At 48.0% G+C, this 13554-nt stretch overlaps 1 protein-coding gene across 1 annotated transcript in view; it reads left to right on the forward strand.

Annotated features, from left to right (window-relative positions):
- alpk3a (alpha-kinase 3a) overlaps window positions 1-13554 on the forward strand; it is a 78568-nt gene that overhangs the window by 47874 nt on the left and 17140 nt on the right. The window contains 9 exon segments of the mRNA XM_068015192.1: window positions 460-648; window positions 2021-2084; window positions 2943-3135; window positions 3185-3380; window positions 6042-6133; window positions 7228-7315; window positions 7572-9366; window positions 9451-9747; window positions 13015-13162. Coding sequence (XP_067871293.1) covers window positions 460-648; window positions 2021-2084; window positions 2943-3135; window positions 3185-3380; window positions 6042-6133; window positions 7228-7315; window positions 7572-9366; window positions 9451-9747; window positions 13015-13162 — 3062 coding nt within the window.

Consider the following 13554-nt stretch of genomic DNA (forward strand, 5'->3'; position numbering starts at 1 on the left):
ATCAACGGGAGCAGAATTGTGTTCAACCACAATTTGGAACCTGATTGCTTGCATATTCCTCATTCCTCCATCAATATCAAGCCAGGTGACCAACCCTGATTCAACAGGCAGTGTCGAAGAGCATGCCAGGAGCAGCATCAGGCATACATAAAGATGTGGTGCCAACCTGGTGAATTTTAATAGGGCTACATGCATTCTAAACAGTGGAAGCTGCATGGTATGGACAGAGGTAAGCGATTCCGCAACCAACGGATCAGATCAAAGCTCTGCTGTCCTGCTACATGCAGTCACGAATGGTAGTGGCAGTAAGCAACTAACAGGAGGAGGAAGCTCTGTGTACACCCCCCATCTTCAATGATGGTGGAGCCCAGGACGTGAGTGCAAAAGACAAGGCTGACGTATTTGCGACCATCTTCAGTTTGAAGTGCCAAGTTTACAATTCTTCTCGGCCTCCTCCAGATGCCAGTCTTCAGCCAATTTGATAAACTGCATGTGATTATCAAGAAATGGCTGAGTGCACCGGATACAGCAAAGGTTACAGGTCCTGACAACATCCTGGCTGTAGTACTGAAGACCTGTGCTCCAGAACTAGGCACACCTCCATGCATATGGCACTGGCATCTAGTCTACAATGTGGAAAATTGCCAGGTACATCCTGTCCCCAAAAAGCAAAACAAATCCAACCCGTAATTAGCGTCCTCTCAGCCTACTCTCAATCAACAGCAAAGTGATGGAAGGAGTCGTCAAAAGGGCTATCAGGTAGCACTTTCTCACCAATCTGGAATGTTCTGCCTGAAAGGTTGATGGAAGCAGATTCAGTAATAACTTTCAAAAGGGAATTGGGTAAATCCTTTAAGGAGAACAGAAATGCAAGGTCATGGGGAAAGGGCAGGGGGAGTGGGATTAATTGGTTAGCTCTTTCAAAGAGCCAGCACAGGCATAATGGGCCAAATGGCCTCCTTCAGTGCTGCAGTGTAATTCTATAACCTGCTCACTGATGCTCAGTTTGGATTCTGCCAGAACCATTCAGCTCCAGACCACATTACAGTGCTAGTCCAATCATAGACATGACCTGAGTTCCAGAAGTGAGGTGGAACTAGTATTTGACCAAGTGTGGCACCCCAAGGAGCCCTAGTAAAAGTGAAGTAGTAGGCTGCAGAGGAAAACTCTCCAGTAGCTGGAGTCATACTTGGCACAAAGGAAGATGATCATGGTATTAAAAACAAGAAATGCTAGAAATACTCAGCATCTGTAGAGAGAGAAGCAGAGTTAACAATTTCAGGTCAGTGACCCTTCATCTGAACTGGCAAATATTAGAAATATAACAAGTTTTAAGCAAATAAAGCAAGGTGGGGCAAGAGATAACCAAAGAGAAGGTGTTGAAAGGACAAGTTCACAGAGAATAACTGACCAGAAGATCATGGAGCAAAGGCAAATGGTATGTTAATAGTGTGGTGAAAGACAAAGCATTAGTGCAGAGAGGGTGTTAATTGACAGAAAAATGAGCAGCCTGGCCCCAAGCACAAACCTGAAAAAGAAAACAGTGGGTATACACAGTAGAAACAAACTAATATAAAATAAACAAATAAAAAAGAAAAAAATAACTAAAAATAAAAATGAAAAGGGGGGGCCCGTCATGCTCTGAAATTATTGAACTCAATGTTCAGTCCAGCAGGCTATAGCCTGCCTAATCGGTAAATGGGATGCTGTTCCTCGAGCTTGCGTTGATGTTCACTGGAACATGCAGCAATCCCAGGACAGAGATGTGGGCATGAGAGCAGGATTGCTGTGTTGAAATGGCCAGCAACAGGAAGCTCGGGATCATGCTTTTGGACTGAGCGGAGGAAGATGATCATGGTCACTGGAGGGTAGACATCTCAGACACAGGAAATTCCTCCAGGCAGCATCCAGGGCCCATCTATCCTCAACTGCTTCATCAATGACCTTCCCTCCATCATGGTGGTAATGGGAATCTTTGCTGATGAGTGCACAATGTTTAATTCTATTCCCAACTCCTCAGATAAAGAAGCAGCCTGACCCTGCATGCAGCAAGACCTGTACAACATCCAGGCTTGGGCTGCATAGTAATATTTGCACCACATAAGTGCCAGGCAATGACCATCTCAAACATGGAAGCATCTTAAACCTCTCCCCTTAACATTTAGTGGCATTTCCATCACAGACTCCCCTACCATTAACATCCTGGGGGTTACCATTGACCTGAAACATAACTGAACCAGCCACATAAATGCTGTGGCTACAAGAGCAGGTCAGAGGTTGGGAACTGTGGCGAGTAACTCACCTCCTGTCTTCCCAAAGTCTGTCTGCCACCTACTAGGTTCTGAATGGATGCAGCTCCAGCATCACTCAGAAAGCACAACACCGTCCAGGACTAAGAAGCCACTTAATAGACCTAGCATCTACTGCTAATCAGCCCACTGTGGCAGCAGCGTGTATTATCTACAGGATGCACTGCAGCAACTTGCCAAGATTTCTTCAAACGCACCTTCCAAACTCAGAACCCCTACCACCTAAAAGGACAAGGGCAGTCGACGTATGGGAACACCACCACCTGCAGGTTCCTCTCCAAATCACACACCACCTGACTTGGAACTATATCACCGTTCCGTCACTGTCACTGGGTCACAATCCTGGAACTCCCTTCCTAACAGCACTGTGGGTGTATCTACCCCACACAGCCTGCAGCGGTTCAAGGTAAAATCTACCACCATTTTCTCAAGGGCGATGAGGGATAGGCAATAAATGCTGGCCACATCCAGAGACTGAATTTTTAAAAATCCCATCTTTTTTGTTGGTGGTTGTTGCTTAGGCCCATCATTAACTCATAGATTTTGATCTTCATCATTTGGTGGCTTTCATTCCTTTCCCCTGCTGATTGACACATTCACTGGTTGTTGAGATGATATTTGTTGCTCTTATAGGAATATCAAATTTGAGCCAATTTATACATGGCATGTGTGATTCCCAAGTGCGATGTTTGATGTGTATTGGAGAGACCGCAGAGGCTAGACACATTGGGCTGAATTTTTCCCCGGGTGGCGGGAACCTGACGTTGGGACCATATGCAGGTCCCAAGCCCGGGCTTTTGGTCAAGGCGTCGGCTGTCGCAATTTTGTCAGGCGGGCTCCTAATTGGCCGTTTCTGCATTCGCCGTTCAATTAAGGATGGTGGGCAGAACAGTGGCGTGGGAGGCCCAATCAGAAGGCCCACTGCTCTGGCTGGCTGGCAGCCCCCCACCAGGAGAGGTGGAGGCCGCTGAGGCAGAAAGGCGAGCACGAGGGCGAATCGAAATGCTGGTGCTCTCGGATGCCTGCAGAGAATGTAAAAAGAAAGAAGACCCACAGCTTTTCGGGACAGCGGTTTGGAGGGAGAACCACTCTCTAGGATTGATTGTGGCCACAGCTGCGGCCTCTTCACACTTGCGGCTCATTTTTTGGGTCAGTGAGAGGAGGCACCGATGGACCTTCAGCCTGTCGCTGGGAGGCTACCTCGAAGTTGTGGGGGGCTGGTTTGGCGTTGGAAAATTACTGCTAGCATCTGAAAATGACCCCTAAGCGGGGTCTTAATTAGCCTACAGAGCTGCCTGCCTCCGGGGAGCAGATAGCCGATTCCTGTGGTAGCTGGAGCCTGGCAAACTCATCCAGAGGTGGCACAGCATTGGGAAGCTGTCCTGAAAGGATTTTTTGCATATTTCCCGCCCCCTCCCGCCTCCATGGTGCTGGGAAAATTCCAGCCAATGGCTCGGAGGTCCTGAGTGTCCCAGATCTCAGTTTATTAAGCAAATGGCTGTTTGTCACGTGAACAAGAGATGGCGATCGGGAATTTCTTTGGAGCTACTCCAGCACAGACACATGCTTTCCGCGGGTCTTCCAGCAAAATTAGGATAGCAGACCTGGATAGGCCTTGTGGAAGTTCCTAGACCATAACTTACTGAGTCTCTTACCGATCCCAGTGTATGAGAACACAAAACAACGTCAAGGATCTGAAGAATTTATCTAGTGGATCTTATGAAATAAAATGTGCCCATGCTCATTTCTAGTAGAGGAGTTAGCTGTTTGTGACTGAGGTAATCATTTTTCAGAAAGCTTCGCAACTTGTGGGTTAAACAATATTCTCTTTGTCTTTATGAAGCCATTAGATACAAGTAATGCACGCTCTGCAATGAGATAACCAGTTGTTTCATCAGTTGTTCCAGTTCAGCATCAACTTTGCTATTCAGGAAGCGTGGAACTAATTTTATTTCCAGCGCTTTTGGATTGACATAAAATCTACAAAAAAACCCAAAATCACTGACCATTTCTCCACAAAGGAGGAAAGTGTATTCAGTGTTGCTTGTCCCAGCTGTGGCTCAGTGGATGACAATCTCACCACTGAGTGAGAGGGTTAAGGGTCTAAGTCCCACTGCTCAGCCGGGATTTCACATTGGGCGGATGGGAGCCAGCCACCGACTGAAAAGTTGGTTGCGAACCCGCTTCCGCCTTGCTTGGGGATCCGACCCGCATTTTACGGGTCCCAGGCTTTAATTGTTCCAAGGTGGGACTTCCACCCGCTTGAGGGAGGAAGTCCCGCCTCATTGAGCTGCTGGCCAATCAGCGGTCCGGCAGCTCTTAGTCCCAGCAGCGCCACCGGGAGCGGTGGTCACTGCTGGGACTGCAGCCCAGCCGAAGACAAGTAGCTGGTAAGACAGGTAGGTTTTGGGTGCTTCGCCGAGGGTAATTGGTCGGGTCCCGGTGAGGCAAGGTTGGTCAGTTGGGGGGAAGGGGGGCGTATTGGGTGCTGGGGTGGTTGGGGTAGCGGGGGCGGCCCTCCATCGGGCCTGGTTTTCACGGGTGGCATTTCCACCACAAGCAGTGGTCACTTAAGGGTTTTGATTGGCCTGGGACGGGCAGGCTGTTTTTTGCCCCCCCCCACCCTGCATAAAGGGGGGGAGGGTGGAAGATGAGAGCGGGCCAGGAAGCCTCCCGGAGCCTCCCCCTCCATTTTATGCCACCCCCCCCTCCCCCTCCCGCCACCACCATCCGTCACGTTGGGGTGGCGTAAAATTACGGCCCTCGACTTGGCACTCCAGTGCAGTACTGAGGGAGTGCTGAAGTTTCAGATGAGATTGTAAATTGAAATCCTGTCTGCCTTCTCAGCTGGATGTAAAGGCTCCAGTAGCGATATTCGAAGAAGAGGAGGGGGAATCTCCCTGCTGGCCTGGCCAATCCCTCAGCCAACACCACGCTAACCGATTACCTGGTCATTATTGCTTTGCTGTCTGTGGGAGCTTGCTGTGCATAAATTGGCTGCCACATTTCCTACATCGCAATAGTACTTCAAAAGTACTTCAATAAAAGCAAAATACTGCAGATGCTGGAAATCTGAAATAAAAATGAGAAATGCTCTCTACACTACCCCATCCTGCCCTCTTAAGACATTCTAGCATGGATTAGCTGCACTCCTGGAGCCAGGTCTAACAGAAGTTAGATGCAAAGTAAATGTTGAGATAATATACAGGCACATCATGCCCTAACCCTGACCGTAGAAGTCTCTTCCATTGACTAATGCACCATTTTCTTTTCCCACAATAGCCCTCCACCTGGACTGTGGTTTCTAATCCAGTAATGGCCAGCTCTCAGCTTACCACTCATTGCTTATAGGATTTATCACAGAGGGGAGACTCTTGAACTGAAGTGTATTCTATGCCCCTGTGCCAGCTAACCTGTGATACAGAGTTTAGAACTGGGCCCTTCTCAAAAAAAAAATACAGTATTTAATTCTGAGCTTCAAAGAACTAATAGGCTCTCACATCCGCAGGTCAACTTGTGATACATGCTCCCATTGCTTATAACGAATGAGCAAAGTCTACCTCAAAAAGTGTCAGTAGAGTGAAATTACATGTGAGGTTTGACCATATGGACACAATGTATTAGATTGAAATTCCTTGGTCCAGTATTGTGACAGAGGGGTTAACTTGGGTTATTAAAACAGTGGGAAAGAACATTTTATATCAATGTGCTAAGTGTTTGCCAATATTACAGTGTAATTTAATCTCAGAAACCTTTCATTGCAGCAAACATGCAAAAATGCAAGTGGAAGTCAGACTCTTTGACAGGCCATATCTGGAGAGCAAGTAACCTAAGATTTCTGACAGGTCTTAATCTGTTTAAAACAATGGGTTAAACTAAAACCAAATATAGAATCTAGACACAGGACTTTAAACAAACTCTGCTATGTAAAATGTGAACCATAGATGTTTACAACAAAGGAGGAGGAGGCTTTCAGCCCATTGTACTTGTTTATTTTAAGATACAGCACTGAAACAGGCCCTTCGGCCCACCGAGTCTGTACCGACCAACAACCACCCATTTATACTAACGCTGCAGTAATCCCATATTCCCCATCACCTACCTACACTAGGGGCAATTTACAATGGCCAATTTACCTATCAACCTGCAAGTCTTTAGCTGCGGGAGGAAACCAGAGCACCCGGCGAAAACCCACACGGTCACAGGGAGAACTTGCAAGCTCCACACAGGCAGTACCCAGAATCGAACCCGGGTCGCTGGAGCTGTGAGGCTGCAGTGCTAACCACTGCGCCACTGTGCCAGCTCTTTGCTACAGCAAACTAAAACTGATGTAAATATCGTCTCTGCCATCCCACCATTTCCTGGTCTTTCTTTTAAGCACATTACACATTACCCATTACCCATGTCTCGGCTCTTGTGTGTGCTTTTACTTATCTAGTCCCATTTCTTTTGTTCTGATCCTATTTAAGCATTGTGCATTTTTCAGTTTTCAGTTCTGCGGGAGGGTAACGCTCCAACCGTAACATGTCAGAGGCTGACTGACCGACTCTGTGTGTGTGTATTTGTGTGGTGTGTGTGTGTTTGTTTGTGTTTGTGTGTGGTGTCTGTGTGTGGTGTGTCTTTGTTTGTGTGTGTGTGTGTGTGTTTATGTGGTGTTTCTGACGTCTGAATTTGCTTCAATCCAATATCAACTCCACTGCCCTGCTCTGTCCCCATAGCGTCCAGTCCATCAAATGATGAAACAACAGCACTGGTCTCTGTGGCAAAGCATTACATGTTTTAACTACTCTGAATCAAGATATTTCTCCTGATTTCTCTCCTCACTCTCTCAGGTAGACCTTGACTTTATACGATATTGTGAAATGAGTGTTCGGCAGCCAGCAGCCTCTTTTACATCTCTCTTGCGTTTTATTTGCAGGAAGTCAATGGGGAGAGATAGAATCTGGCTGCTGACTTGCAATCACCCCTTTTACACCATCACACAAAGTCAAGATCTAGCCCTAAGTGTGACAGTTTTGGAACTAATGATCACTTATTACTGACTACCCAACTAGAGGAGATGGTCTTTCCCCATTCACCACATTCAAACCCATTATAATTAAAATGAAAACCTCTGTTAAAATTTCCACTTAACCTTCTTTGCCTTGTATTAATAGTAATGAGAAGCGATCACAAAACAGTAATAATCCCAGTATGTGTAACCTTGTAGAATAATTTGTGTTACTGATTTAAAGATTCATTTCTTTTTGTTTCCTATTTCAGAGTGTGGGGTGTAAGGAACAGGAGGGATCTGATATCTCACCTGTTTCTGAGAGTATAGGGGACGTGTGCAGTGTCGGTTCCTTGAATGGTGAGTGGGAGAAATTGGATTTCTTGAACATCTTGGAGCAAAATGACATCTCGGATGAGCACCCCACTCCAGAGACCACAACTTTGGAAGGGGCACAGCCGGAGCTAAGAGATTCCCCCAGCCCGTGCGTGTTACCGCTTCAGAACGACAAGGAGATGCAGTTAGCCGCAGGAAGGAGAAGCCAGACCACACAGCCTGTCTGTCAGCAAGGTCTGGACCTTAAAACTGATGCTGAAGCAATGGAAGTCACCACAACGGCTCCTGTTGGCGATAAGAGTCAAGTCCTAGACATGCCTCAGACCCCCAGAGAAGGCCCAGAGCCTGTAGATAATGTGGCCCCTGAAGTGAAGGAAGCAAGAACCACAGCAGGCCAACCATTTGTCACAGACAGCTTGGTGGCAGGAACTTTCATTGATTTAGCGCTTCCCTTTGTTGAAGAAAACACTGCTGAGGCAACGGCTACCGACAAAAAAGAACCCGAGGAAGCTGTTGGTGAGATTGAAGGTGAATTCCTGAAAGTTGATCATGCAGAGGAAGTAGAACCTGAGGAGCGTGTGCAACGCGATGTGTCCACAGACAGTTTTGGCGCTAACTTAGTCGAAAAGTTCCTATCTTACTTAAAGATACCCAGTTTTCTATTGGGGGAAAAAGCCCCCGCTGTCGATGTTGGAAAACCAAATATCTCACCCGTCCCTGAACTGCACTCGCATAATGAAGGCAAAAGCACTTTGAAACCAGCTAAAGGAGTTTCAGATCCAAATAAATCACTGCTGACCGCCATGGAGCCATTGTTACAGAAGGAGCTTGTTGGCACTGGAAGAACTGGTAGTGAAAATCTCCATGTTACTGAAGAACCTACTAGATCTTTGGCAGGGATAAATGTCGACCATGTCGGATTCAACGTTATGCCGTTATCTAGCACGGTGGAAGAATCTAATGTGGACACCTTTACCTCAGCGTCACCTTTGAGTAAGAAAAGCATTGATCTTGCCCTCCCAGCTGTCGCACCACCCAGCACTCCTAACCGCACTACTAGTGTGTCAGAGACGCAATCATCTGTGCACCCAACAATTTCTGCGGGGCCTTTGGAAGACCTTGGCGTTAGCCCTACAGAGATAAATCTAACGGTGACACCAGAAGGTGGAAAGATTGGAGGGGCACCTACTCTTCTGTCAATCTTGGATGTTAACAATCTTGAAGGCGCAGAGGAAGGGCAAGGTGTGGCTGCCTTTCCATCTGCCGACGGCAAAACCGCTAAAAACGCAGCCCCATGTTTGGTAGGCACAGCAGAAGAAAGTGGTGTGCTAAAGGAGGTTACCAGTGATGGAAGTAAACTGCTGGAAGTGACGTGTATTCCAAATAACGAAACAGTTTCTGCTCTAAAACCATTGATACCGAATACAGAAGATGTTACCTCAGCCAATGACTTACAAATTACAAAGGGTATCTCAGATACCCAGGTGTCCGAACTTAACCAAGTGCCATCCATTGTAGTGGGTAACGTTGCGTTTAAAAACACAGGAACAGCAAGCATAGAGGAGAACGAGGCAGTAAAGAGAGACATACCTACAGTGCCACTTCTGCAAGGTTCGGGCACCAAGATTAAGCTTAGTGATACCCCGCTCGTCATCCCATCTGCCACACCGGCTGAGCTTGCTTCAGGTGCCCGCCGCAAAATCTTCCTACCCAGGTCCAAGCAACTAGACGATTCCGAAGTGCCAGCTTCCGATGTGCTTAACTTGCCAACACAACCAAAGAAAGAGGAGGCAGTGAAGAGAATCCACCATACACAAGGGGATGCCGGCCACACCGAGGAGGAATCGAGCCAATTTCCGTTGGCACCCAGGAGAAGTGGCGCCCTCTTGCAAGCCCCTGTGGTGCAGCAGACTGTGCCGTTGGAGAGACGCTCTCCGACGATGGCACGGAAGATGTCCACACTTGAAGTGCCGAAGCTTTACCAGGAGCCCGAAGATAAAAATGGAGGCTCCCCATTGGCTAAAGGAGAGATGACCAAGAATGCCAAATCCGCTTCTGTTAAAAGTGAAGTAAAAACGGAAGAGGCCAAATCAACTAAGAACCCCTTTAAAGGTAAGAATCTGAATGAAACCTTCGGACAAATACAGCACTTGCAGTAGGGACTTGCCATCAAAGGGAACATGGATTGGAGAGTTGGAGCCGCTGTGTTGTAGCATTAGCTGCCAACCTGTTCTCTTTGAAAGTGGTTCCTGCTGGGAGTGTGTAGGAGCTGAATTTATCCTTTAGGTTTTTTCTGAAGGTTTTGATATTAATTTCTCCCTGGACCTTGCAACAACTGTGACCGGCATGACGCGCAAGTCAAACCTTTACTAATTCCCTGCTGGTGCCATTTGTAAGATGGTGATGAATTTTAATCCCCAAGAACGGGTGAGATGTTCAAACTTTAAAAATCTCCAACTGGACCCCAACTCGCCCAGAGACACTCACCATATAGCAACCTCCTCACCATCCCCAACTCCCCCTCCACTCTTGAGGTTGGGAATCAGACCTCTCCGCCCACCCTGGGATGCGAACTCCCCTCCCGGGATTGCAGATCCTCAGGATTGGGAAATGGATCCTCTCCTTGAGTCGGAGATTGATCCCCCCGCCCCCCCCCACCTTGCCGGCCATCACCTCACGCTCCACCAGTAAGAACAGGCAATATCCCTGCCTGTCCATGAGGTTGACTCGCGGGTGGGAAACCTGTTTCGGGGACAGAATTCTGATTTTCCCACTTCCTGTAAGGAAGTTTTTCTGGGATTGGCCACTAGGCAAGGTGATGGAGAGCAGCACAAGCCAGTCTCTTGAATAAAATGCCACTTGTTTATTTTTCTGCTGGATCTAAAACAGGAATTTCTGGGCTTTTGTGATCCTTTGGCATCAAGTACCAGTGAAGGGGCTGGGACAGAGTGGAGATATTTCATTGTGTGTTGCAATGCACATGATGGGCAGGATTTAGTGGAGCCAGCGGGGGTCCTGGTGCCAGGCTGAAGAGGCGTTTGGAAACGCTCCTTAACCATTTGGAGCCCCCCACTGCAGCGATTCTACAGCGCCAGGCCATTTAACAGCCCTGCACCAGGATCCCCACCCCTTTAAAGACGGAGATCCCACCTCCAAGAGCTGCCGGCCAATCACAAGGCTGGCAGCTCCGTAGTATCGGTGACGTCACTGGAAGCGGTGGCCAGTGCCAGTACTGCAGGAAGTGTTGGACCCAGGCCCACGCTGGAGACCCAGATTTAAGGTAAGTGAGGCGGGGTCACGGGGGCCAGTCCAGCAGGGCTGGGCAATGGAGGAATGGAAGGTGGGTGTTGAGTGCAGTGCGAGGGGAGGTTCAGTGAGGTAGGTGATTTTCTGCTGGGGGGGCCCTCCCTGGCCCACAGATTGCCCACAGAGGAGGCCACCCCTATCCACCCAAAGCTTGCAGGGAGGTTGCTTCATTTTACTGGGTGATCTCCCTGTGTGGTAGAGGCCCCCACCACTCTGGCCGCTGGTGTAATTCCAGCAGGAGGGGGAAGAGGCCCTTAAGTGGCTGATAATAACCCTCTTCAGGGCCTCAATTGCCCTCTGGGTGGGAAGGCTGTCTTCGGCCTATCCCACCTCTGACTAAATTCCGGTACAACGAGAAGGCAACAGACCCTCCGCACCCCTGCCTCCCGTCACAATTCTATGTACACCCCCACCCACCCCACCTCCTCGTCCGTCTCTCGGGGGCCCATTAAATTCAGCCCTATTTGTAATACTGTGACTAAGGTCCTAGCACCTGAATGAGTATTTGAATGAGTATTTGTAACCATTAGATGGACCAAAATATCTGGTTAAAGCTGCTTTTTCAATATGGGTTCGATCCTGTAGAAGGATGAGTGTTCATTTAGCTCAGTTGCACTGTCAGTTTTCAGCTTTCCCTGTGCATAACGGGAATCCTGGCTCGGAAATCAGTAAATCTAGCTCAATCTTCCATGAATTTCCCTGGATGGGAAATCCTACTTGGGCCCCTGATCTTTGCCCCAAGTCCCTGATGTACACTCTTGGTAGGTGAAGGAAGCATTGTGTTGGATAATACAGAACAACTCACTTCTGGTTGTTTCTATTTTACATCCCAGAGATCTGCCCTGTCATATTGCTGCCCAGGTAAAAACCCCTGCTGTCTTTTAGTGAATGTTGTATATAGTCCTTCCAGCTCCAGTATTAAGCCCCCATAGAAGGCAGCAAAAGTGAGCTCACGGGGTCCTCCAGTCAGACCTAGGCGACTTTTCCCTGAGGTGAGACATTCTAGGTTTTCTACCAAGACCTGATGCAATCCAGAACGCAAAGATAGCACCCCCTCCTCCACCTCAGATGATCTCCTTCCCATATTATTTCCCTTTCTTATGGAGGAACATCTAGCATCTGGTTCCACGCCCTTGTGACATAAGGAAATCAATGAACCCATCACCTCTGTGCTCACTGGTTTGTGTTGGCTCGCAGTTCAGCAACGCCTCGGATTTAAAATTCTCATGCTTATGGTCAGGTGTCTCCCTGGCCTCCGTGCAGCCTGCTCCAGCCCTACAACCCTCCAAGAACTCTACAATTCCGGCATCCCCGATTTCCTTCTGTCCACCAAGAGCCGCCAAGACCCTAAGCTCCTGAATTCTCTCCCTGAACCTCTCTACCTCTCTCTCCTCCTTTAAAATGCTTCTTAAAACCTACCTCTTTGACCAAGCTTTTAAAGCAAGTTACTGTTATAGATAGATGGGATTTTCAAGATGGTGGGCAGCTATGTCGGGAAAGATAGGGAGGGAGAGCGAGAGAGAGATCAGTGGCAACTTGTGTCATACTGTGGGGTGTAGAATTGTCACTGTTAGGGGAAGGGAAGGTATCAGTGTCGATATTATTGCATTGACATCTCCTGCAAGTGCCCCAGTGACTTGGATGAAGCTTTTGCACATTGGCAAACAAGGTTGGAAAATTGAGCCAGTAATTCTGGCATCTCGTTAAGCACATTCCGGTTTTGTAATAATCCTAGCTAAACTAAATTAAAAAAGAAATAAAACTTAAACTGGTTTCATTTTAATCAAACTCACTTTGCTGACTGGATCAGAATACACTGTGGGGAACAGAGAAAGAGTTAAGTTTATTTTACTGGTGAGAAAGAGGTTTTATAAGTCATGACTTCACCTTTTTCTTACTCATGAAGTGAGGTGAGTTGGCTCACTGTGTCCTGAATTAAAACTGGTCGCTGTGACTGATTTCACGCATGTCTGGGATGAGATTTGAACTGTTGGATCTGCTGTTCACGGAAGCTCTCGAGGCCACTTTCTCTGGGCCATCTGTGACGAGACTTTTTATATTTGCCTTCTTCAGCTCCTCAGGTAATTCGAAAGATTAGAGCGGAGCAGTTTTCAGACGCTTCTGGGAATCTGAAGCTTTGGTGCCAGTTCTTCAATCTGTTGAGCGACTCCACCATCACGTGGCAGAAAGATGGACGTCACTTGGACAAGTTAAAGCGAAGGTAACTATTGCCAGCTTGTGTTACATTCCATCTTATACCAGGGACCCCAGTGATAGATATTTTGGTCATTTGTTCCAAACGGATAGACTCCTTGTTGTAGGTCTGAATTTTACGCCCCCTCCCCCGCAGGAGCGGGCTGGATACGGGGTGGGGGGGGTGTGAAATTGTGTGGGGGAGCAGGTGGGTTGCTGTTCCCGTTGCCTTCCCTCCCCCTCTGCAATTTTACGAGCGGTGGGGGAGGTGACAAACGACCCGCCCGCACCAGGCCAATTGAGGCCCTTAAGCGGCCAATTAATTGCCACTTAAGGGCCTCCTCCCGCCACCGCTGGTATTTTACCAGTGGCAGCCGGGAACTTCACCACCCGGTAAAATCTGGCGACCCTCCTTGCGGG

The sequence above is a fragment of the Heterodontus francisci genome, chromosome 35, assembly GCF_036365525.1.
Source record: "Heterodontus francisci isolate sHetFra1 chromosome 35, sHetFra1.hap1, whole genome shotgun sequence".
Classification (NCBI taxonomy): Eukaryota; Metazoa; Chordata; class Chondrichthyes; order Heterodontiformes; family Heterodontidae; genus Heterodontus; species Heterodontus francisci.